We start from the raw sequence: 22,774 nt of genomic DNA on the forward strand, positions 1-22,774 counted from the left end.
TACTTGTTAGAAGAACTGAGATGGGTTTGGCCTTTAGCTGGCTGTCCCACAGGAAGAGCCAGGAGGCAAGGGCCTGGGCCCTGGGCCCTGGGCCCTGGGCCAGTTAGCCACGGGTGGGAAGAGAAAGGGACAGCAGTTAACTGTGCCTTGATCCCGGTTTCTTTGAGCCTCTGGTCCTAATGATTTCCACCCTCCCACCTGCAGTAAGGGCAGCGTCCATTGTCTTTTCTGCTCCCCTCCTGTCTGCCCAGTCCTTCTCTAATTCAGGGTCCTCCCATCAGGCTGTGCCATGATGGAATCTTCATTAAGGGTCATCTCAGAACCCTGCAGATGGGCAGGCCCAGGGCCTTGCCAGAGGCACATTGCAGTAAGTTAGCACAACTGGTTGAACAGAAATTTTTTTTTTGAATTTCCATGGGGGTCAGAGTAAGGCAGGGAACCAGTCTTTGCCAAGCACTTACCATATACTGGGTACTCTGATAGCTGCTGCCATTTATATAAACCTCATAATCCTCTGAGGTAGGGTTTGTTTCCTTTGAAGTCCAATGAGGAAATTGAGGCTCAGAGAGGCTGAGTGGCTTGTCTAAAGTAACACAGCTAGTTAAGCCAAGGAGACACTTGAACCATGCTTTGTTTGATGTCAAAGGTCATAACTCATTTCATTTCCTCACGCCACCTCCCCACAAAGTGACTGCGGTGGAAATGTAGCAGGTGACTCCCAGGCTATAGAGCAGGGAGGAACAAATATTTTCCCCACTTCTTTGGAGAAAGCTTGTGGGGCAGTAGTGGTGGTGGGCTGCGGCGGGGAGGAGGCCTTTGAAGCAGTAAAGGGCAGGATTTAGGGAGCAGGTCAGAGAGCGGTGTCTGGTGGTGGAGAGCCTTCTGAGAAGAGGGCAGACACCTTTCCTCTGTGTGTCGGTACCCCAGCAGCGCCCTCTGCCAGGAGTGCTCTTCTCCCTGATCCCTTTGTAGCTGCTGCCACACTTCCATCGCTTTCTGCCCACTGCTACCACTCATAGAGGCCCTCCCTGCCCACACCCCCACCATGGGAAACAGCCACCTCCCCCTGTCTCGGACACACTATTCCCTGCCTGGCTTTATTTCCACTAGAGCAGTTTTCACTGCCTGAAGCCATAGTATCATTATTTATTTACTTATTTGTCATCGCTCTCCCCTCAGTGGGAGCGAGCCCCACAGAATTAGGGGCTTGGTAAGTTTTACTCCCCCAGGTCTCCCCGGCTTAGAAGAAGGGCTCAGTGAGGCTCAGCTGCATGAAGTGGCTGGGGCTCAGATGTGGGAGCTACACCATTTTCATTTTCAGGAGACCAGCCTGTGGCCCTGCCTTCTTCACACTGTCTTGGAGATGCTCGGGGCAGAGAGAGTTCAGCTCCCTGAGGCTGCCGGTGATGCCTGGTGCCCCCGGGTTGGAGGGCCAGCTCTCCCCCTGCATGTCTGCACAGCCTCACCTTGGGGCCTCGGCTGCCCCATCTGTCCACAGCGGGTCAGGGCATCAGCCACGTGGTGAGCTCACAGGATGGTTCTGGGAGGTCCCTGGCAAAACGGCCGAGTTTCCATTCAAAGAACCCTCCTCCTCTTTCCTGGTGGGGATTGATTTGTTCCAGGAGCTCTCTGAAAATGAGCATTAAGTGACTGGCCTGTAATTGCACCATCATTTTTAGGTTCTTGACAGATGGCTCTGTGCTTGCCCTTTCTCAGGGGACCTTGCCTGTCTCACGGGAACTCTCAATAATCATAGTGACAGCCAGTGCCTTTAAGTGCTCTCGGATGTGTGCCAAGATGAATGCGGCCCATTTTGAGGAATATTGGATCAGCTTTTTCCTAATCTAAGAGTGACTTTTTACCTTAGGAGGAAGACTGATGCGGCCAAGAGTCCTGAAGAGCCAGCTTCAAACTCTAATTTGGCTGCCTGTTGGCTGTGTGATCTTGGGCAAATCATTTAACCTCTCTGGGCCTGAATTTCCTCATCTGTTAAATGAGCAGCATAATCCCTAATTTGGCTGCCTTGCGGGGACATAGTATGCCATTCACTCATACACATATTCCTCATCCTTTCACTGTTATTCAGCAAGTATTTCTTGAATAGGCTTAGGTGAGGGAGGGCATTCCAGGCAGAAGGAATCATGGAAACAAAGGTATAGAAGTGGAAACTGCACCCTGTTGTAGTTTTGTGTAACATGGGGCCAGATAGAATCAGAAGGGACTGGAAATACTCAAGAAAAACAGGCATGGGTCCTTATTGAGGCTTTATTCTGTGAGCAGTGGGAGGAGCAGCTGCAGGTTTCCGTGGCAGGGGGTGAAGGGTTTGGGGGTGGAGGGCTGGGGGTGTGGGGGGTGTGGGGTGGTAAATATGAACAAGGAAGGAAGGGCGCTGCCTCAGGGTGGCTCTGACAGGCTGCTTTCTGCTCAGGTCTCTCTGTGGCTGATTTTGAGGTACTCCGGATTCCCTGAGGGGGCCTCTCCCTGGTGAGCTGGGTGACCACTAGAAAGCATGAGACTGGTGGGGACTGGAGTTACCTGGCTCGTTGGCCTGCCCTTTCGGGGGCCGTCTCGGGCCACAGGAAGATCATGTTGCCTTCCATCTTGAAGCATTTCTTAAAAGCCCGAAGATCAGCTGCTTCAGGGTGTCCCCACTCCTCCCTGAGGACACAGAGGGTGTGGGGAAGTGTTACCCCGTTTATCAAGGATGTACTATGTGCGTTTTGCCAGGGCTTCACAAAATCAAATCTACTTAATCCTTACACAAAGTTTACCGAGCAAGGGTCCCTCCCATTTTATGTATGAGGAAACTGGGGAGAGGTTATGAGACACGGACCCACCTAGTTACTTGGCCTTACCTTGCTCAGTGTGAAATGGAGGCCAGGGCGTCACCATGTCAACTCGAAGGTGTTTTGAGAATCAAGTAAGATCCTGGAATGTGAAAGCACTTTGTACACTGAAAATTGCTGTGTGCACAGGCAGTGGGTAGTTGACAGTACTGCTTCCCAACGGAACTATCTGAGGTTTGCTTGGGCCTCTCTTGCCTGGGTGATAAAAGGTTCTAACCTCTGGTTTCTTCTCTGTGCACCTTCCTCCAGCCCACCCCCAGGTCAGGGGCTCCACTCAACACTTTGCTCCTTTAGCCCACAAATATGAAGGCACTGCTCTTCGTCAGAAAATTAACCCTGCAGTACCACATTAACAACAAAGTAAGCTTACCTGTTTGCCATTTTGGTGAAAACAAGTAAGAAGTCATGGAATTTTAATGCTGGAAGGGACCGTCTCATCCTTATTTGAAATCTGAGGAAACAGAAGCCCAGGAAGACAGTCCCACAGCCAATGGACGCAGAGCCAGGATTAGAACCCAGGGGCCCCTGACCCAGGGCCTTTCCACTGCCTCGCAGCGCCCCTCCTAAGAAAGACTTCAAGTGCTTCGCTTCCTTTGTGGAGGAAGAATCCAGTTTAATAAATTTCATTACACCAGGCCGTTTATGTAACAGGGCTGTTTCCGGGTCCTGGCAGATGGTCCATAGTAACAGTGCTTTGCTGATTTGGTTGGAGCTGATCCTATGAAAGGAAAAATCCTGTGTTAGCAGATGCCTTTCCCAGTCCCTGGCTGTGGAAAAGTCAGCCTCTCCAAGGAAGGCACTGTAGCATTGGTGCTCACCGTCTGGGACTCAGTGTGAACACCACAGAGGTCATCTTAAACCGGGTCAGGTTTTTACATTGGTGACTTGGAATTTCTTGGCAGGTGGGGTGCTTGTAAAGGATGTTTCTTCTGGGGCCTGAGGGACAGATGGGAGCAGGGAGCAGAGTGGGAGGGAGCTCAGATGTGGAAGAGAAAGACAGGCTGTCCCACTGTGGATCTGGCCTGGGGGCCCTTCACCCCACGGGGTCTTGAACCTCCAGATGAGCAGCTGGAATGTACCTGCAGTGCTTGTCACACCACCCACCAGCCTTGACAGTGATTCCCAAGCCTCCCTGGCCCCTTTCATTGAAATTACTGGGACCTCAATACTCCTGATTATCTTCTCTTTCCTGGCGGTTGCTTGATCGTAACAGGTTCTCCTTATGGCCTCTTCTGGCAATGCTCCTTACTGCCGCTGCTTGATGCCAGTGGCAAGTCCCCAGACCACTGACAGTGGGTGGACGTCACTTCCACGGACTCTTTCTGACCTCGTTGTGCTGCTGAGTTCTCACCCTTGCAGGGTCCTCACACTTGGGGGTAGGGGAGGTCCCCCCACCTGTGAGGGTAGTTCTCTTAGGTCCCACCCCTCCTAAAGAACCTGGGAGAGTTCCCAGGGGTAGAGTTAGAAGAAACTTGAGAAACACCATCCAGAGACATGTCCCAAGACGTTCTCACTGGTTGGTCACAAACTGACCTCCCAGGACAGGCTCCCTCTCCTCCTTGTGCCTGCCCCTGGGTGAATTATTTGCCTACCCAAAGATCAGGGGCAACCACTGTCTGCTTGAAGATCTTAATCTGGGCCTCCCATTAACTGAAAACCAGTTTCTCTTCAGAAGCCAAGGATGCAGATAGTATTGTGGGATCTCTTGGAGTTTTGGAGGTGGGACCCTGGCTTCCTAACATAACAGCTTCAATATCGTGGTAAGCTTTACAGGATGTACTGGCTCCAGGAAATGGTTAGTCTCTGCTTCTGCTGGGCCTCAGGATGGTCTGCAGGGGGTGCTGTGTTCCCACAGCCAGGTGCTGGGATTTTACCGAAGGGACTCAAGCAGCGCCTCTCTGCAGGCCCGGGCGTGCTGGGGAACTGCGGCTTTCCCTTGGCTGTGCCCCGTCTCCCAAGTCTCATTCCCAGCTCCAGCCTCCAGCTCAGGCACTGTGAGTCATCGTCATCAGTGGAAAACTCGGCCTCACCAACAGCTGGGCGCAGTGCTTGGCCTTTTTTCTTCTTCTTTTTTTGTAACTTCACAGAGATGGAAACTGCTGATGATCTTTTGCTAAAGACAGTAGCTAAAGATGAAGTCCAGGGCTGGGGATGGCATTTCTAGGTAGGGACCAGGAGAGCCCTGAGGAGGTGGGGGTGGGCTGTGTGTCTTTCAATTACCCCATCCTGGGCCTTCCAAGAAGCCATGTTAGGGAGGCAGGCAGTGAGGGGCCGTGCAGACCTCACCTGTCTGTTGTTTTCTGCCACGGAGCCCAGGAAGCTTAGCTGATGCAGGTCGCAATGGAAGCTTTGAGAGATTGACTGGGATTTTTCTAGAAGAAGTTGTGGGTAGAATGTACTAGAAGTCAGAGTGACCTGGGTTCTAGTCTTGCTTTGCTTCTAACCCACTATTTGACCTTGGGTAGTTCGGTGACTTTCCTTACCGGGCTGCGCTTTTCCCGGCTGAAGAAGATGGTGGGGTTAGAGTACTCTGAGGTCCCTTCCTGCTCTGATGGTCTGTGCGTCTGAACTGAATGTAAAATTTTGAGCCTTGGTCCCATAATCATCTTGAACATCTGAGACCTTTAACTGTTTCTCCAGGTGAGCAGTGCTCACTGCATAAGGGAAATCACATGGGTACGATTCCTACTCTCCAAGAACTTCCCATCTTCCTCCCTCTTCTCCCCCAGCGAGGCCGTGGGCCGTCTACTGGGAAGCAGGAAACTGGGATTCTCCTTGTGGCTCTGCCAAAATATGCTGTGTGTCCTTGGGCAAATCCCTCACCTTCTTCAGCCTTGTTTTCATTTTCCCTAAAATCAAGTATTAGACTCACTTCTTGGCTTCAACTCCCCCTACTCCCTCCTGCTTCCCTCCCCACCCCACCCCCACCCCCAGCCTCCTAGCTTTTCTGCAGGGTGTGATTCTTAGCTGCAGAAGCCCTGGGGTATAGTTTCCTTCCTTGCTGGGAGGGAGAGAAGCAAGATTATTTTTTTAATTACGCAGCTAAGATTAGGCAGCAATCTACATTTTAAAATGTTATTAATAAGAGTCTAAAAGTGTGCGAAGAAGCTTTGGAGTTTGAATGTGAAATGAGTTGAGAAACATCTGCAGAGGTACTGGCCTCCATCAGGGATTATTTTTCCTCTGGGTGCCAAGTTGCTGCTAGGTGTGACTAGCAGCCTGACATGCCACTTGGCCTCTGGAGGTGCAGGAAGCCCGAGCACTTGGCCAGAGCAGTCCCTCAGAGGAGGGGCTCACGGTCCAGCCATGATTGTCTGCAAACTGGCTTTAGAGAAAGTGATTGTCATGATATTACGAGCATCTCTATTTAGAGTTTATAAAGTGCTTTCCTGTTTATTGTCTCCCTTTTCATCAAAGTCCTGAGAGGTGGTTAGAGCAAGTCTCATTGCCCCTTCTTGACTTGGTTGAGGTCTCTTAAGTGTAAGATTCTTCCTTTCGGAAAGGTGTGCTATGGAGGGAAAGCCCCAGACTGGAAGCGGGACTGGAGCCTCCACCTCCCTCACCAGCTTTGCCTGCCCCCTTTCCCTACTTTATATTTTTCTACAGCACTTAATGTCATTTCCCATGGAATATGTTTTATGTGTTTTTTGTCAGTTGTCTGTATTCCTCGCAGTAGAATGTAAGCTTCACCAAGGAAGGGAATTGCATCTGTTTCATTCACTGCTGTGGCCCCAGCACCTGGGACAGCATCTGGTGTGTGGAAAGTTCAGTAACTATTTGTTGAATATTGCGGATGCCTGGCTCTGTTTCTGAGTAGTCTGCCTGACTTGGAAGAGTTATTTATTTGCTTCAGTTTTGTTTTCTTTTTGGGGAGTTGGGTGGGATGGTCTCTGACTTCCCGGGTGGCATATAAAAGTCTGTGGTAAGAGCAATGTCTGTAACTGTTTTTTCTTTCATCAGTGAGCACCTGCTGTGGGTCAGGCCCTGTGCTAGGTGCTGTGAGGAATTCAGACAGAATAAGGCAGGAACACTCTTCTCCACCCTTTAGTCTATATGATAATTCTATGTGTCACCTTGACTGGGCCATGCGTGCCCAGATATTTGGTAAGCATTACTCTGGGTGTTTCAGTGAGGGTGTTTTTGGAGGAGATTAACATTTACATCGGTAAACTGAGTACAGCATATTGCCCTCCCTGATGTGGGTGGGCCTCCTCCAATCAGTTGAAGGCCTGAAGAGAACAAAAGGCCAACCCTCCCTGAGTTAGAGAGGATTCTCCTGCTTGACAGCCTTTGAACTGAGACCATAGCTCTGCAGATTTTGGACTTGCCAGCTTCCACAATCATGTGAGCCCAATTCCTTATAATAAGTCTTGCTCTGTTGAAGCTTTTGGTTCTGTTTCTCTCAAGGAGAACCTTGGCTAATACAGTGGACAATGTAAGGCATGTCATTAACTGATCTTATATTTGGCAGCATAGAATAGTTGTTGGAACAGGGGTACAAGTACCATGCCAGTAGCTCTGAAGGCAGGCATGGCTTGTTCTGACTAGGGGATCATGGAATGCTTTAGGAGGCAGTGGCATTTGAAGCCAGGTCCTGAAGGGTGAGAAGGAGTTCTGCAGGTGAAACAAGCAGGCCAACAAGCAATACAGGCTGGGGCACAGCATGACCCAGGGGCCTGGGAGGAGGGAGGTGGAGCATGCCCTTAGTAGAGGGGCAGTCATCCAGCACTTTGGGAACACAGGTGTTTGGAGGGAGAGACTTGTGGAAGGCAAGGGAGCTAAGCACACCGAACAGTCTAGGACTGGGGCCTCCTAAGATGTCCTCACCAGGTTTGAGGAAGAAACCATTCCTCCCTGCTTTTGTCTGGGAAGCCCCAACCCTGCATGATATAGACGTCCTGCAGCTGGTCTAGGGGCTGGCTCCTCAGGTGCAGTCTGTCTTGCCTTCTCTCACCAGTGCCTCCAATTTGACGGCGAATAAAGTCAGTGGTGAAAACAGAGCAGCCGTGTGGAGTACCTGGCGTGTCTTGGGACTCTGGTCTTTGTTGTCCAGGCGGAGGACGAAGCTCACCTCGTGAGCTGGCCGGCTGTCTTTGTGCCCTTTGGCCCACACACATACCTGTGACTCTGAACAACCTCTGGAAGTCCTTGGGAATGTTCACTTTTGAAGAGGCTGTGGGAGCCAGTGAAGAGTGGAGCTGGGGTCATGCAGGCTGGTGCATCCTCTGCAGGGCAGTGACTGGGAGCACCGACTGTGGGCAGCTGTAGGCTCTGAGCCCGGGGTTTTGTCTCTCTCTATGCTTTCCTCACCTGTAATTTTAGGATTATAGTAATATCTTCTCATGAGGTGTTTCTGTGGATTAAATGGGACAATCCATGTAAAGAGTTAGGTGAAGTAAGTGCTCTCAAAATATTAACTGTTGTTGTTATTATTGTTGATATTATTATCATAATCACCATCATTACTGCAGCTTTGCCACTTACTAGCTGTGTGATCTTAAGCAAGTCATTTAACTTTTGTGACCTGTTTCTTTTTCTGTAAAATGAGGTTCACACTAATCATTCAGAGTTGATTAAATTATATAACTAATTGGTAGTGCCTGTAAAATAGAGTTTTACATAGAATCAACTCTCAATAAATTCTTCCCAGCCCTGTCACGTTTTTGTTCACTCTCTTTGCAGGCTGCTGCTTCTCTTTTTAGTTGGACAGCTCATGTTTGGAAATTTTATTCCTGTATTAACTAAAAAAATTCCAAACCTTTTGTTGTATGATATTGTTCATGATATGGCTTTGGAGACTTGGGAAATTTTGCCAAAAAAATCCCCAGGATATAGAGCTAAATTCCTAGTTTAAAAAATTGTTAACCATATTAGTGGTCTTTGGTATTAGATAGATATTTTATTTGAAGACTCTGGTTTGGCATTCCAAAGGTGCCAAAAAATTAGATAGCACACTTCATTCTGACACTGAAGGTTTTCAGACATCATTAGTAAAGTTTAGACCAGGAAGATGCCTTAAAGATCATCCCTTCCAGCCCTCTTATTGCATGGATGGTGAAAGTTGGCCCCTAGAGGAGAAGGGACATGTTCAAAGTCATGTAGCCCAGGAGAGAAGCCAGGATTAGGATCCAGGTCTTATGAGTTTCCGGTCAAATCTTCCTCTCTTCTCCAACTCATTTCATCTGTCTTCTGCATTGCTCTCATCTACTCTCTTCCTTTATTCCCCTAGTTTAAATGTATCGTGTCATGTGATGCAATGTGCCAGATACTATACTCAAATCTACAAAAATCCCAAAATCCGGTGGTGAAGGCTTCAGTGCTCTTCCTCTTCTTTATCAGTAGAGTCATTGGTAGGTGAGAGTTGGCAGAGAAGATTTGACAAATTTGTAGAACCTGGGGTGGAATGATGGAAATCTTTGGTAAGGCTGAGGTGTTCAGTTTGGGAGGATGACAGCCATAGTGGCTGACATTTACTGTTTTGTGTCATGCACTTTATGCAAAAGTAACCGTGCAACAGCCCTACAAGAGTGGTGTTATTATTCCCATTTTTCAGGTGTTGAGTAATTTGCTCAAGGTTATAGAGCCAGCAAGTGATCAAGTTTAGTAGTGGTGAGCAAAAAGTAGGTAGATAGAGATGGTTAGACTGTTCATTTGTTCATTCAGGCAACATATTTTATTGAGCATCTACTTCGTGCTGGGTGTTTTTCTAGGATACAGGGGTGAGCAAAAACTGTCCCTGCAGTCATAAAGCTGACTCTGGAGAAAGAGACAGCCTTTAATCAACAGTCCTCCTGATGAGTGTACATTTATAAACTGAGATAGGTGCTCCCAAGAGGAGGAACACAGTTCTCTGAGATCATTGCACAGAAGAATCTGATCTGGGTTGAGACTAAGCAGAGTTGAAGAGTGAGTAGGAGGTGACTAGGTGAATGGGATCACAGATGGAGGAGACAGCAGGGACAGAGGGAAGTAGCGTAGAGGCCTTGAGGAGGAGCGGGATGGCACATCTAAGCACAGGAAGCAGCCCCATGTGCCTGTGTCCAGCACCCTAGCTGTGAGCTCTTTCCCGTCTCTCCTCCTTGAATGGGGAGACTAAACTAGGTGACTCTTGGGCAGTTAGTTCTGTGTTCAAAGTCCTTGGTTATTACCATCAAGTGCCTTTTATATAAAGTCCTTAGTCAACATGGCAGAACAAAGGATGGGTTTACAGAAATGAGGTTCTTAGACTCTAAGGACTTAGAATTAATAACCTTGAGAGTAAGTGGTATTTATAAACAGATATATTATAAGTATAACTCATAGGTACAGAGTGGCTTCCTTCTCATATGTGTGTGTGGCTGTGGATGTTTGTATATTCCAGAAGGCTTTATACCATCCTGGAGCATCCAAGGTGGGAGAGACTGAAGAGGTTATATGGCCTTTTCTCTGCCTGACCCATGGGATTCTTTTTATAACCACCACTTCTATTTGCTTACTCCAGCTTGATATCTTCAGTGACATTCTGTTCCCTTCTGGGACAGATTATGCTAAGACAATATGGGTGTTCCTTACATTACTCTGTAATCTGTCCTCTTGTCACCTTCAGGGCCCCTTTCCCCGGAACAGGGAAGAAATTCCCCTTCCCTGAGGAGTCCAAATGCTGCTGGAGCAGCTTCTCACTGTGCCTGTGGCTGTGGCTACAGAACCTCCTTTACCAGCATCCCAGGCAGCCCTCTGGATGGTACAGGAAGCTGGCTCTGTGACTATTTCCCAACCACCCACCATCCTGAGTCTCCTCTGACCCCAGAGCACCCCAGGCCTTTGTACCTTGTCGTCTTTCTCCTCATTCACTCCCTTGTTATTTGTATTTGACTGTTTGATGTTTGCAAAAGGCCCTAGAAGAGTTAGATCATTTAGTAACGAGATAACACTGCAGGATTCCCACCAGCGGAACCCCTAATCTAGTGTCTCTGCCCCTTTGTTTCCTTTAATGGCACCACCACCTTCCCACTAACCTTGAAATCCTGAAATCTTAGAGTGCTGTTTATCTCCTCCTGTTCCTTTTCTCTCACATTGAATGGGGTGCCAAGCCTTGCAGATTCTTACCCATCACTGCCCCCCACCCCCGCCCCATGACTTCAACACTAGCTTCAGCTGATGCATTTTAGGCTTGTGTCATTGTAGCGGCTTCTCTCCTTCCTTCCTTTCTTCCCTTTTCACCTACTCCTACTGTGACTTATCCCCTCTCCCCACTCCAAGAACCTTCTCCCCATCAGTAAGATGGGGCTGGTAAGAGCACCTATCTCACGAGGTTGTTGGAAGGGGTAAACAGGATACTGCATAGAGAAGGCTTAGAACAGTATATAGAGAATTCCTACAACAGAATGCTCAGGCACATAGTAGGTGCTTTGGAAGGTAGTGTTAGCCGTGAGTATTATTATTCCTGGCCCCCTCCAGTCCTTTGCCAAATGTACCATCTCAAAACATTCATTTCATCAGGCCTCACCCCTGCCCAGAAGTCTGCAGTCTCCCCGTGGTCCATTTAGCAGTAGACCCTATCATGAGCATGCAAGATGAATTGCCAAGGTGTGGGAAGAGAAATTTCTGACTTCTTTTATATGTTTTTATCTCATTCTTTTAAATTTTCTACTTTTGGATTATGTTTTACACTATAGTTTTGAATTAGGGTAACTTTATAATTCACAGATGTGTATAATGCAAGTATGTACTTCAGTAAACAAATATACATATATTGGTGGTATGTTAAAAAATGTTTTGCTGATAAGGGAGTGCAACCAAACGAGTATGGAAGTTCTGGTCCAGACCCCAAGCCTGGTGTTTCCCTGTAGTGGCCCCAGACTGGCATCCTGGACTCGCCTCCACCTCCCTGACTTGTGACCCTCACTCCCTCCACCTGCCCCACCTTGTACCTTTGGATTTCTGCCATTGCTTAGCCCTCTTCACACTTCTGGAACATTCTCCCTGATCTTCTCATTTTCTTCTTCTATCTAGAAGTTCAGTTAATACTACTTGTTCCATCAAGCCTGCCAGGACACTTCCAGCTTGGAATGCTCCCTCCACGCTCCTTAGATATTCTTTGTCAGTACCACTCACCTGGCCTCGTGGTTTTCTTGGTTGCATTGGGATCCTTGGCCATGTATGTTTCTTGGCTCCCTTGTTATTCTATGTTAATTCTCTCATGGACGTGCCTTTAAATTATATTTTACTTTATTTTGTGCTATTTGTCATTTCTCCCATTTATCTGGAGACTCATACCTATACTTGTTGGATGATATTAATATATCTATTTTTTATCACAGTAATATATAATTATTTATTCCAAGGAAAAGATTAGCTTGTTGCCTTTGGGATCTAAATATCCTTGGATTTGAAAGCATGCTTCAGGTGAGGCAGACATTTATCTATAGTGCACTAATGAAGATCTTTTGTATGTGGATTCACTGTATTCCTTTACTACAAGTGACCTAAAATTATAATCCTTCTGTTTAACGCCTTTATTTCAGTGCTTATAGTTCTGAGTTCTGCATGGTCTCCTGGGAAGGAGGCTGTTCTAGTGAGACAGCTGGATGGTACACAGAACATATCCATTTAATCTGAGTTCCCCTCCTCCTCAAACACTGTAAGAATAGCTGTTTCATCAGCCAGGTTTCATCAGCAGCTGTGCAATCATTGGCTCTGCCGTTGGTCTTGGAATCAGAAGACAGAGGTTTAAATCTTGCTTTTACCACCTGTTGGTTTCTTGAACTTGATCAAATCATTTAACCTCTCAAGTTGTCTAGTGTCATCTATAAAATAAACTTAATAATCTATTTGTCACAGAATTTGTATGAAAATTTTTTGAGATCTAGTGTCTATAAATGTGCTGGGCACCTGGGAGGTGGTCAGCAAAGGAAAGATAGAAGAGTCTCTTCTGTCCCCCATGAGCCTTCTAATGCAGAGTGTATATGGGGGAGAAACAGACAGACAGCTTCAGGGTATATACCTACGTGGCTGAACAAACTTAGGCTGGAGCCCGAAGGCTGGTCATGTGGTCAGCCTCGTTGTCTCTGATAAAATGTCTGTGGCCTCCCCAGGGAGCAGGAAGATTAATTAATTAATCTTTGTAAAGTGCTTTAAAGGTGGGAAGTGCTACATAAGTGGAATGGTTGAATTGCTGTTGGAAAGGTAATCGTGGTAGCACCATATTCTGGCAGTCTTGAACGTCAAAACAATCAATAGCAGAGAAAGTTCTAAGATGTTTTACTTGATGAGAAAGGATTCATTGTTGGGGGTTGTGATAACCCAATTCTTTCTGTAGTCCTGCAGATAGCAACTTGCCCGTTCTTCCCAACAGAGGAATGCTAGTGTCCTTTAAGAGGTAACAGCGTCATCCTCTGGCTTCTTGGGCACCTCCTTGCTAAGACAGTCTGGTTGTAAATCCCAGTCAGCTCAAGTAGAAGGACAGTTTGCCAGGTTGGGGTGTTTTGTGGGTCCTGGGCATGTGGGCTTTTTTGTTCTAATCCTACAGAAGTGAAGGAAGAGTGTTTAGAGGTCATGCCGTGTTGTGGACGAGTGTGAATAACCAACGCAGAGTGGTACCGTGGGCTAGTAGAAGGAGATGTGGCTTAGCTGGTCACTTCTCTGAACCTTAATTTTCTCTCTTGTTAAAGGATCATAGTAGTGAGGAGTACGGTAACAAAGGCGGCTCACAGGAGGGAGGGTTCACCCATTCTGTGGAGAATTAAGGAGTCAAGAAGTGGTTTTGCAGAACCGGTGGCCCATGAGCTGGACTCTAAAAGTTGAGGCATGGTTGGTCAGATGAATAATGTAAAGGCATCCACGGCAAATGGTCAGCACACATGAGCCATGAAAACCACATCTGAATGGACCCACTCTCTGTTCTTGTAATACACCTGGCAGCCCATGGGTTGCCCAGACTTTGTTCCCTCTTTGAGGAAGCCTGGAAGTCACTTCCATTGAACTTCTTGGTATCCACACTGGTGTCCGTGTGCAGGCTGGTCCTGAGAACTGTGTCCCCGCAGAGCCCTGGATCCCTTCAGAATCCTGACATTTCCCCCATGAGTCTGGTTGTTTTTAGCTGACGCTATAAACCATATGTTGAATATGGGGCCAGATGAAGCTTTGATACTAAACACAGAGTATGTAGTAGATTTGTCTAGAATTTAATATGCGTTACTTGGTGTTTTGTCTCTCTTTGTTAAAATAAACATGTATAAAGAATTTATACAGCGCACATGGTTATGCATATTTATTGCAGAGACTCTGTTAATAATCTATGCCTCATCAGATTTTGCATTTCTGTTGAAATAACAAATGCGCCACTTGGTATAACTGAGTAAGTTTGGTGGATTCTCTCTTATCTGTGAGAAGAAAGGCCATTTCTTTTTTCCAAATTTCATTTTCTTTAGTCATCTGTAGCACTGGCCAGCTTCCCAGGTGGTGCATCTGGGGGACTGAATGCTTTTCTAGCTCTAAATGATTTTGTCTTTTTCTCCTTCTCTCACTCCCTTCCCTCTAGCACACATAGACACTTGCATTTGGGACTATTAGAATTGCTCCTCTGGGTAAGAGCATAGTCTCTGAAAGGTTCTCTATGTTACATGGAGGGGAAAACACATGAAACTGGCCCTTAATTGAGCTCAGAGTAAGGCCCTGAGAGATTGTGGCCTGGGGCAAGTCAGGAGCCTGGGGAAGTTCTAGGTGGCTGGTGGCTGGTGGGGGTTCTGGATTGCGTGAGAGGGAGGAGACCCTGAGAACGGATGTTATCTGTCCCTGAAGAGTACAGGGAGGGAAGAGGGTGGGTGGGCTGTATAGCATGGTCAGAGTGTTCTCTGTGGCCGTGTCCACACCTGCTAAAGTGCAGGAGCACAGGCTATAGAAGCAGCCTTGGTTGGAATCCAGCTTTGGCAGTCACCACTTGTTTGATCCTGGTCAAGTCATGCACATCACCTCTCTGAACCTCAGTTCCCACATCTGTAAACATGTGGGTACGCGTGCTTTCTTTACAGGAAGATAGGAAGGCTCCCGCTATGTGGTATTGGTACTAAAATGAATGTTCACACTTTCTCTTGGAATTCTTTGCTTACCCATGGGAGCACAGCTGTGGAATGTAGCCTTCATTCAAATAATGTTTGTTTCTAGAAACTGGCAAGGTGTTTACCTGGGGCCGAGCAGACTATGGTCAACTAGGGAGGACATTGGAGTCTCATGAAGGCTGGAAACCGGAGAAGCAGGATTCATCCCTCCCTTGCTCCAGGACCTCGAAGAGCACGCCTTCGCCTCTGCATTGCTTAACGGGAGCAACTGAGGTAGGAAGTGACCTCTTTCCACAGAGGTGATGCGTCTCTTTTCCTTGTCTTTCAGGGGAGTGTTCACTGAAGACCTACTGTGTGCTTATAGTCCAGGCCATACTGTGGGCTCCACGCAGGAGCCTGAAAGTTCCTTGCCTCAAGTTGCTTGTGCTTTAATCTGGTAGAAAAGGCAGTTACCTGGATACCTGTGCCACAAAGCAGACTGTGTGTGACTCTTTCAGAGATTCTGGGGCCTATGGGTCCACTTCAAAGAGTGAGAGATGAGTTCAGGGTACAGGGATTGGGTTGGGCTTCCAGAGGGACACGGCTTTGAGCTGTGCCTTAAAGGAGGGGTGAGACTTGAGTAGGAGTCCAACTGTACGGGAGGAGAGGACTTCCAGGTGGGCACAGCAGCTGGAGCAGAGTTGAGGGTAGGAAAGTGAGGAAGGTGTTTGGGGAACAGTGGTGGTTCCATTCGTCTGGAGCACAGGATGTAAGAGGGCGAATATGAGGTAATATCAGGAAGATGGGTTGAACCTGATCAGAGGGGCCTTTAATACCGAGCTGAGTATTTTGCACTTCTGTTTATATTCCCCAGCATAGAGAACATTGTAGTTCGGTTGCTTATTTAAGCCCCTTTAGTTCCCTGAAATGTCTTGAATTTCTGCATTGAAGGCAGGAATCTTAATTTCTCCAGGGTGTGTATTTCTGTTACTAAATTTTACTTTACTGCTGTCCTTAAAAAGAGAAAAGGCTAGGTTTTTGAGAAGAATGAGTATGGCCACTCAGGAAATGTGCCTCTGAACCCAAGTTGGCTTAATGAAGGAATTCAGTCTTCATTCAGTCTGTCCAAAAAATTAATAAGCTAGTGAGACTTCTGTAATTAGCATCAGACTAATTACAACCCTCTCCATACCTAGAGGGCTTCCCTCTCCCCCGGGCCTGCCTGGCCTCCTCCTTCTGGGTATGTAGGGCGGTTCTCAATTTCTGCTTCACATCCCAGCCCTGGTCCTCTTGGGCCTTTCCTTAGTGCTGGGTTAAGTCTGTCTGTCTATCTCTCCCTCTTTTTCTTTAATTGTAAAGGCACTGAACAACACCACAAGGATTAGACATGGTAATAATAATAGTAATAATAAAACCACCCGTAATCTTAACATGCTAATACAACTACGTTCCTCTTTTGCATATGCACGTACATACTTTACACAGTTAGAGTGATGGCATTTATAATGTTTTATATCCAGTCTTCATTTATTTTATCACAAATACTTTGCTTTGTTTCTTCTTGGTCTTTGAAGATCATTTAGAGTGGCTGTATAATGTTGTATGATCTGAAGGTTCTGCGAGTTTCCAAAACATTCTGTGACTATTGGCCATTTAGATCATTTCCCTTTTTTTTGTTCCTCTGGTGAATATTGCAGTGAATACTCTGTTGAACTGTTTCTCTAAGGCACAATCTTGGGGGTGAAATTGCTGGGGCAAAGGCTACAAGTGTCCTCATGGCTTTTGCTGTATTTCTCTAGATTCTGTTTGAAAGCAGTTGACTCCACTGGCAGTAAATGCAGGAATGCGGTGCTTAAGCCGGTACTGTCTGCTTAGCGAGTGGAGGTGCTGAGAGCTTGGTACATGGTGCTTTAGACTCTTTAGCTTTCCTTTGTCTTTCCCAGAACAGTTAAGACTTAGTGGTCAGGAAGCGTACCAGAGGCACGGAGGTTCCATGGATTTTCCTGAGTCTCTGATTTTATTGGCAAGATGAGGATAATCAGACCAATCGCAGAAGGTCATTGATGAGGATTATGCCAAAGCTCTTGGCACTCACCAGGCACTCAGTAACTGTTGAATCCTTTCTCTTCTTTCCCTTTGGAGCCTCTGAGTGCCCTGTGGTGGCCACGCTGTGCAGCACTGTGACAGCCCTGGCCCTGGGCAATCATATAGCTGAAGAGCCTGACGTTGGCGTGACTTTATTTAGCTTCTGAGCAGGGCAACTCAAGGAGTCGGCCTGAGCCCCGAGGCTGTGGCAGCTTCATTTTCACGCTCCCTTCCATCTCTGCCCCCGCCTCTGCGGTGCCAGTGCTGGTGCTGGTGTGTGTACTCACGGTCTCACCGCAGGCTCAGACTCCAGGCTGTTTCCTGTTGCTGCACTGGGTCTGGGAATTCTCTCTACTGTTGATGTCCAGGTCTGGCCTGTCAGGCATCTATTTTCTGGAGGCCCAGAGCTAGGCCCGTGGGCGGCTATAAGCTGGTAGGGGTAGGTTCTCTTGGAAAAGACAAGAGCCACACTAAACCAGGTAATACCCTAGCAGGGGCTGGGCCAGGGAGGTGCACAGACACCTGGGAGACAGCAATAGGCTTGAACTAAGCTGATAATTCCTGACCTTCAAGGATCTGAGTGTGGCCCATAACTGAACAGTTGTCTTCTTCTATGTCCAGGGATAAGCATATGTCTGGGCTGGGGCCTCAGGTAGGATGTCTGCCCAGAAGGGTCCAGAGAGACAAGTCAAACAGGAGGGAAAGCACAGGTAGGCAGAGCTTTCTGTGACTACCCTCTTCTATGAACAAAAGAAAGCAAATAAACACAATGTTGCTTAGTGGTTATTATGGGCCAGGCAGTGTTCTAAATGCTTTACATGCATTATTTCATCTTCACAACAGACCTGGGCACAGGTGTTATAAGCACTGCCTTAAGCATAAGGCGACTACTGAGTAAGTCTTCGACCCCAGATCACACAGTAGGTAAACAGTGGGGCTGGGGCTTGGGCTGAGAACTTGAAGCTCGCATGCTTTGTGTGCAGATGAAGCAGCGCTGCATAAGTGCCTTCACCTGTATAAAAGCTCTGGAATCAGGGTCTCTGACTCCCTGAGAGTCTTAGCTCTTTTCTTCTGAGCCATGTCTCATCTCTAGTCTGAGAAAGACTTCGAGGTTTTAGATCAGGAGGCCCTTTATTCAGTTTTCTTACAGCGCTCAAGACTGTGTTTTGTGTACTGTCAGCTTTGCCTCAGCTACTGGGCCTCTCTAGCCACTCTTGGAAAATTCCATGGGGAGCACATTGGTTGGGATTAACCCCCCAGGCACACGTCAGGGCAGGGTATGTGGGAACAGGTTTTATTGCTTCCTGACAGCAAACATACGCCACAGCAGTTTTTGGCTTCCAGGCTCCAGGTGGGGCTACTCCCTGCCCGTTTCCTATGGAGCACTGGCTCTAAACTCTGCCCGAAGGTGGAAGTCTGTACTTCACAGTCAGGCAGAAGTGTCTGTGCTCACTTGGTGGGTGCAGTGGGGCTTCCCCAGGGTTCTAAAGCAGCTGGAGCAGGGTACCTAGTGTTTTTAGTGGAACCATGGAGACCTGCTTGACTGAAGGTCAACAGCCTCTGAGGAGACAGGGGTCTGGGTTGGGAGTCAGAAGACCTGAGTTCTAGCCTTGGTTCTGCTCCAACTGGGTGAACTCAGGCAAGCCCCTTTCCTTCTGTACCCTTAGTTCCCTGATATGTAGGTTGGGGAATGGTAGACCAGGTGATTCCTAAAGTTTCTTATAGATTGAAGATTTGCTTCCATCTCTGATTCATATTTTATGGAAATGATCACTACTTAAATTTGTAATGACTCCTGCCTCTAGAGTCCCTCGGTATGTTAGCCAGGGTCACCCAAACCCTAGCTGCTGGCTTCCACTTTGGCAGACCTGGAAACGTTAACTGATCTAGAAGTTCCAGGCTTCAGTACTGCTTGAGCCTTGCTCTGCCTCTTTGCCTTGGCTCTGTTCTCTGCCCTTGTTCCTCATCCCTAGGGCCTCCTGTTCCAGTTTAGGTCATTGGGACTTAGTATGATGCTCCTACCTGGTCCTCCCAGGACTTGCAGTTCAGCTTTGACTCCCATCCCTGTGGCTGTGACCTTATTGCTGGGAGCAGGAGCAGAAGCAGGCAGGCCTTGGCGACTCCACCTTCCTGGATACCCCTCCCGCTACCCCCTTTGCTGGCTCTGTGTGTACTGTTCCACCTGTGTGCATGTCTCTTGGGTTTAGTCCCTTTTTGGTTATCAGCCCTTGCCCACTCTGTAGTCAACCTAGTGAAGATTGGTTGACACCTGCCATATCCCTGTGTCAACCACACAGTGGTAGTCAGTGGGGAGGTGGATACAAAGATAAAGATTACATGTCTTTGCCCTCAAAGAACTTCCAGGTACCTAAATAAATTCCATACCATGTAGAGTGAAAAGTGATATTAGAGGTATGTGTGAAATACCAAGGGAGCAGTGAAAATGGAATGATTTATTCTAAAGACATTAACAGAAAGAAATGCTTGAACTGGGTTCTTAAAAATGAGTAGGAGTTAAGCAAAAGGAGAAGGACATTCCAGGCAGAGGGAACAACATGAACTAAAACCATGAATGTGGATCTGCTTTTAGATCCTGGTACAGTCAGGATGCCTGCCCCTTCCAGTGGTCCAGCCTAGTTTTGCAGTCTGGCTGTCTGCCAGTGCCTGCCACGTCACTGCCATCCAGCCTTCTGATAGGAGTACTGTCTAAAGGAAAATACCTGTCAGATATGTTCCAGCATGATGCCGTGAAATAGACAAGAATAGGAATAATTATCCTCAGTTTATAATTGAGGAAACTTAGGTCCAGAGAGGCTAGCTGGGAATTAGGAGAAGCCCTGAGGTGAACAGCCTGCTTCCCAGTGTTTCAGAGAGCCTTGCTCTGGGCTCAGTCTGCAGCCATGGTCCTGAGTCATGTTCCTGGTTTAAATTCTGCCCACGTTTGATTGAGGAGCCCCAAATCCCAGTCGGGGAGCTAAGTGTACACTGTGCACGTGTGTGCACTCCCGCAGGAATTGGTGCAGGAGCAGGAGATGTGGAAATAAACAAGAGTTGAACCGGGGATTGGGTAATTGTCAAGCCCAAATGCCACCAGCCCTCATTTTGCTGTAGGACTAAAACTGTTTGTTGGAGGATCAACCTGTGCACAGGGTCTAAGTGAAATCTGTCAGAATGAGTGGGAAAGAAGCTATTTTTAGTTTGCAGAGTCACTCACTCGGCTATGTTAGCTGAGGTTTGAGCCAGTCCCCTACGCTTTCCACAGTGTTATTTCTGAAGGAGAAATACCACTTGAATGCTGTGTAAAACCCATTAATGAACCTGGAAGTTTCCAGGGCGCCTTTGTCCTGCAAGCTCCCTCGGAAGGCTGCCTTTCCTGAATGACCTTCCTCCTTTCCTATATTTAATGCATTTCTAATTTTAAGCTTGTGTCAAGACTGTGGGACTTCGGTGCCCTAAATAACACAGAAATCTACCACCATGCTATCAGCTGAGTCCGGAGGGTTCTGACAGAATTGAACACAACCTGAAAAAGCATCCCCAAGTAGCTCTCTGGTGAGTAATCCGCAGCCCGTCGCTCTTCTTAGAGGGGCTCGAGGTCTGTGAGGCCACGGTGCCCGGGTTGCCCAAACCGTCTAGGTGTAGTGGCTTCAGAGGCCTCCCCAAGTCGCTGGCCAGTGTTCACCCAGGCACTGTTTCGTTGGAGATTAGAAAAGCTAGCACATCTGTGCTGTAGCTGCTGGCCTAACAGGAGGAGAAAAACACAGAAAAACCTCAAAGCAGGGGCCTGGATATGTCTGTGTGAACACTCGGAAGAGAGAAAGAGCCAACAGCCAGGGCTGTCTTGTATGAAAGAGCTGGTAAAAGAGCTGATGCAGAAGCCCTTATTTGCCACCTTCTGTTTTCTTATTTGTTTGTATTTATAACCTCTTCTCACTGAAATATAAGATCCAGGAGGGCCAGGGCCTTGTCATCTTGTTCAAAGCTGTGTTCCCAGTGTCTAGAGTAGCTCCCGGCACCTCACAGGTGCTGAGTGGATGTTTCCTGACTGAATCCATGGGGAGGAGATGGCTTTGGAGGGCGCGGCTCCTCTGTGCTTCTCAATCCCAGGCCAGGTCCAGAATAGGCATTTCCGGGTTCTCAGGCACTTGGGCATCAGGTGTACTGCAGAGCCAGAGAACAGACAGGCGCTGACCCTGGAATGTGTTCCGGCAACCCGGAAGTTTCTTAGGAAGTCTGTTGATGGTGAGGCTTGTAGTCCTTTAGTGCCTCACAATTTACCAAGTGCTCGGATTGCATATTCATCTTTGGTTTTTCTTCTTTTATCCGGCAGATGCTTATGTGTGCCCATCTGTCCGAGCACTCCATTAGCTGAGTGAGGGGAGCAGAGAAGAGTGGGACCGAGCCTGGATTAGCAGCTTGTGAGCTGGTGGCAGGGCTAAGATAAGTTCATTGCAGGACAAGCAGAATGTGGCAGAGGCTGGAAGAGAGAATCTGACATTGAAACTCTGTTGATCCCATCCCTTCCCCTGTCCTCGGGGACCTTTTCTTTCTTGCATTTTCAGTCCCTATGGTTCTGCTGGATTCTGCGGGGTGGGGGTGGGGGGTGGTTGGGGTGGGAGGTGGTGACTGGAAAGGCTCCCTGAATTGGAAGCTTTGACATTAAATTAGTTCTCAAGGGAGCTAATGTAAAGTAACAGGGAAAAATTGGCAAGAACTTGCATTAAGAGGAAAGCAGAGGAAGAGCAGGCAGATAGAGACCCAATATTGACAAGAGAGGGAGAGAGCAAGCCAGGAGCCGCAGTGTCGCAGGAGCCGAGGGGATTTCAGCAGGGAGGCCAGGGAGCTTGGAGACTGGGACGAGACCACCAAACTTGGTGATGGGGAGGCGTGGTGACACTTCTGAGGGAAGCTTCGGAGGAAGCTGCTGCGAAGACATAGGGTGAATGAAAGGGTGAGGAAAATACAGGCTGCAGGTGTGAACGACCCTTTCGGGAGATTCTGTGGTCAAAGGTGGTTGAGAACAAGCTCAGGAACTTGAAAGGAGAGCTCTGTTCGAGTTAGTTTTGTAAGCTCAAGAAGACGGGGGTGTGTCAGAAGGCAGAAAGAAAGGATTAGAAAGAGGCAGAGAGAGGGAGGGGATAGCTGGAGCAAGGCTGCTGAGGCGGTGAGAGAGAGGGAAATCACTGGGAAGGGGTTAGTTCTGACAAGAAGGAAGGATGCTTTCTCTTTTGGCACAGGAGTAAAGAAAAAAGGGGATCTGTGAAGATGGAAGGTTTTTTCCCTCCAGGTTTTTTTTGTTTTTTTGAGGGGGAGGTAATTAGGTTTATTTATTTATTTTTGATGGAGGTCCTGGGTTCAATCTCCGGGACCTCATGCATGCTAAGCATGCACTCTACCACTGAGCTATACCCTCTCCCCAACCCTCGCTGAAGATGGGAGTTTTCAGGTGGAGAAAAGCAATGCTTTCAGTAAAGTGTGTGTGCCCTTTTCATCATGTTTTATCTTAGTTTTATTTATTTATTCAATAAATGTTTACTGCATCCTACTACAGGCCATGTATAGTATAAGGCGCCAATAATTCACAAAGAAAAGACAAAGTGGCTGCCCGATGCTGTAATGCTGTATTTATTAGTAATACAGTACTTATTAATATGTCCATCGCTACACCAAACCTTGAGTTCTGTGAGGGCCCACACTGTCTTATTTATCTTTGTATAATTAGGGCCAGGCTTTGTACAAAGCAAATAATCAGCAGAAGTGTGAGTGCTCCTGCTGGGTGGCTTAAATCTACCGTTTACATTGAAAGCCGAATTGTCTGCTGGTGTGATG

The 22,774-nt window shown here is 47.7% G+C and overlaps 1 protein-coding gene across 11 annotated transcripts in view; it reads left to right on the forward strand.

Moving 5' to 3' along the window:
- Positions 1 to 22,774, forward strand: part of SERGEF (secretion regulating guanine nucleotide exchange factor) — a 200,504-nt gene that overhangs the window by 33,192 nt on the left and 144,538 nt on the right. For all 11 annotated transcript variants that reach the window (XR_004323270.1, XR_004323271.1, XM_032488906.1 and 8 more), the window contains one exon: positions 14,988 to 15,154. Coding sequence is in view for 9 of the 11 variants with exons in the window: in XM_032488906.1 (XP_032344797.1) it covers positions 14,988 to 15,154 (167 nt within the window). In the remaining 2 variants the exon portion in view is untranslated. The remainder of the gene's footprint in view (positions 1 to 14,987; positions 15,155 to 22,774) is intronic.

Source organism: Camelus ferus, chromosome 10 (genome assembly GCF_009834535.1).
Source record: "Camelus ferus isolate YT-003-E chromosome 10, BCGSAC_Cfer_1.0, whole genome shotgun sequence".
NCBI lineage: Eukaryota > Metazoa > Chordata > Mammalia > Artiodactyla > Camelidae > Camelus > Camelus ferus.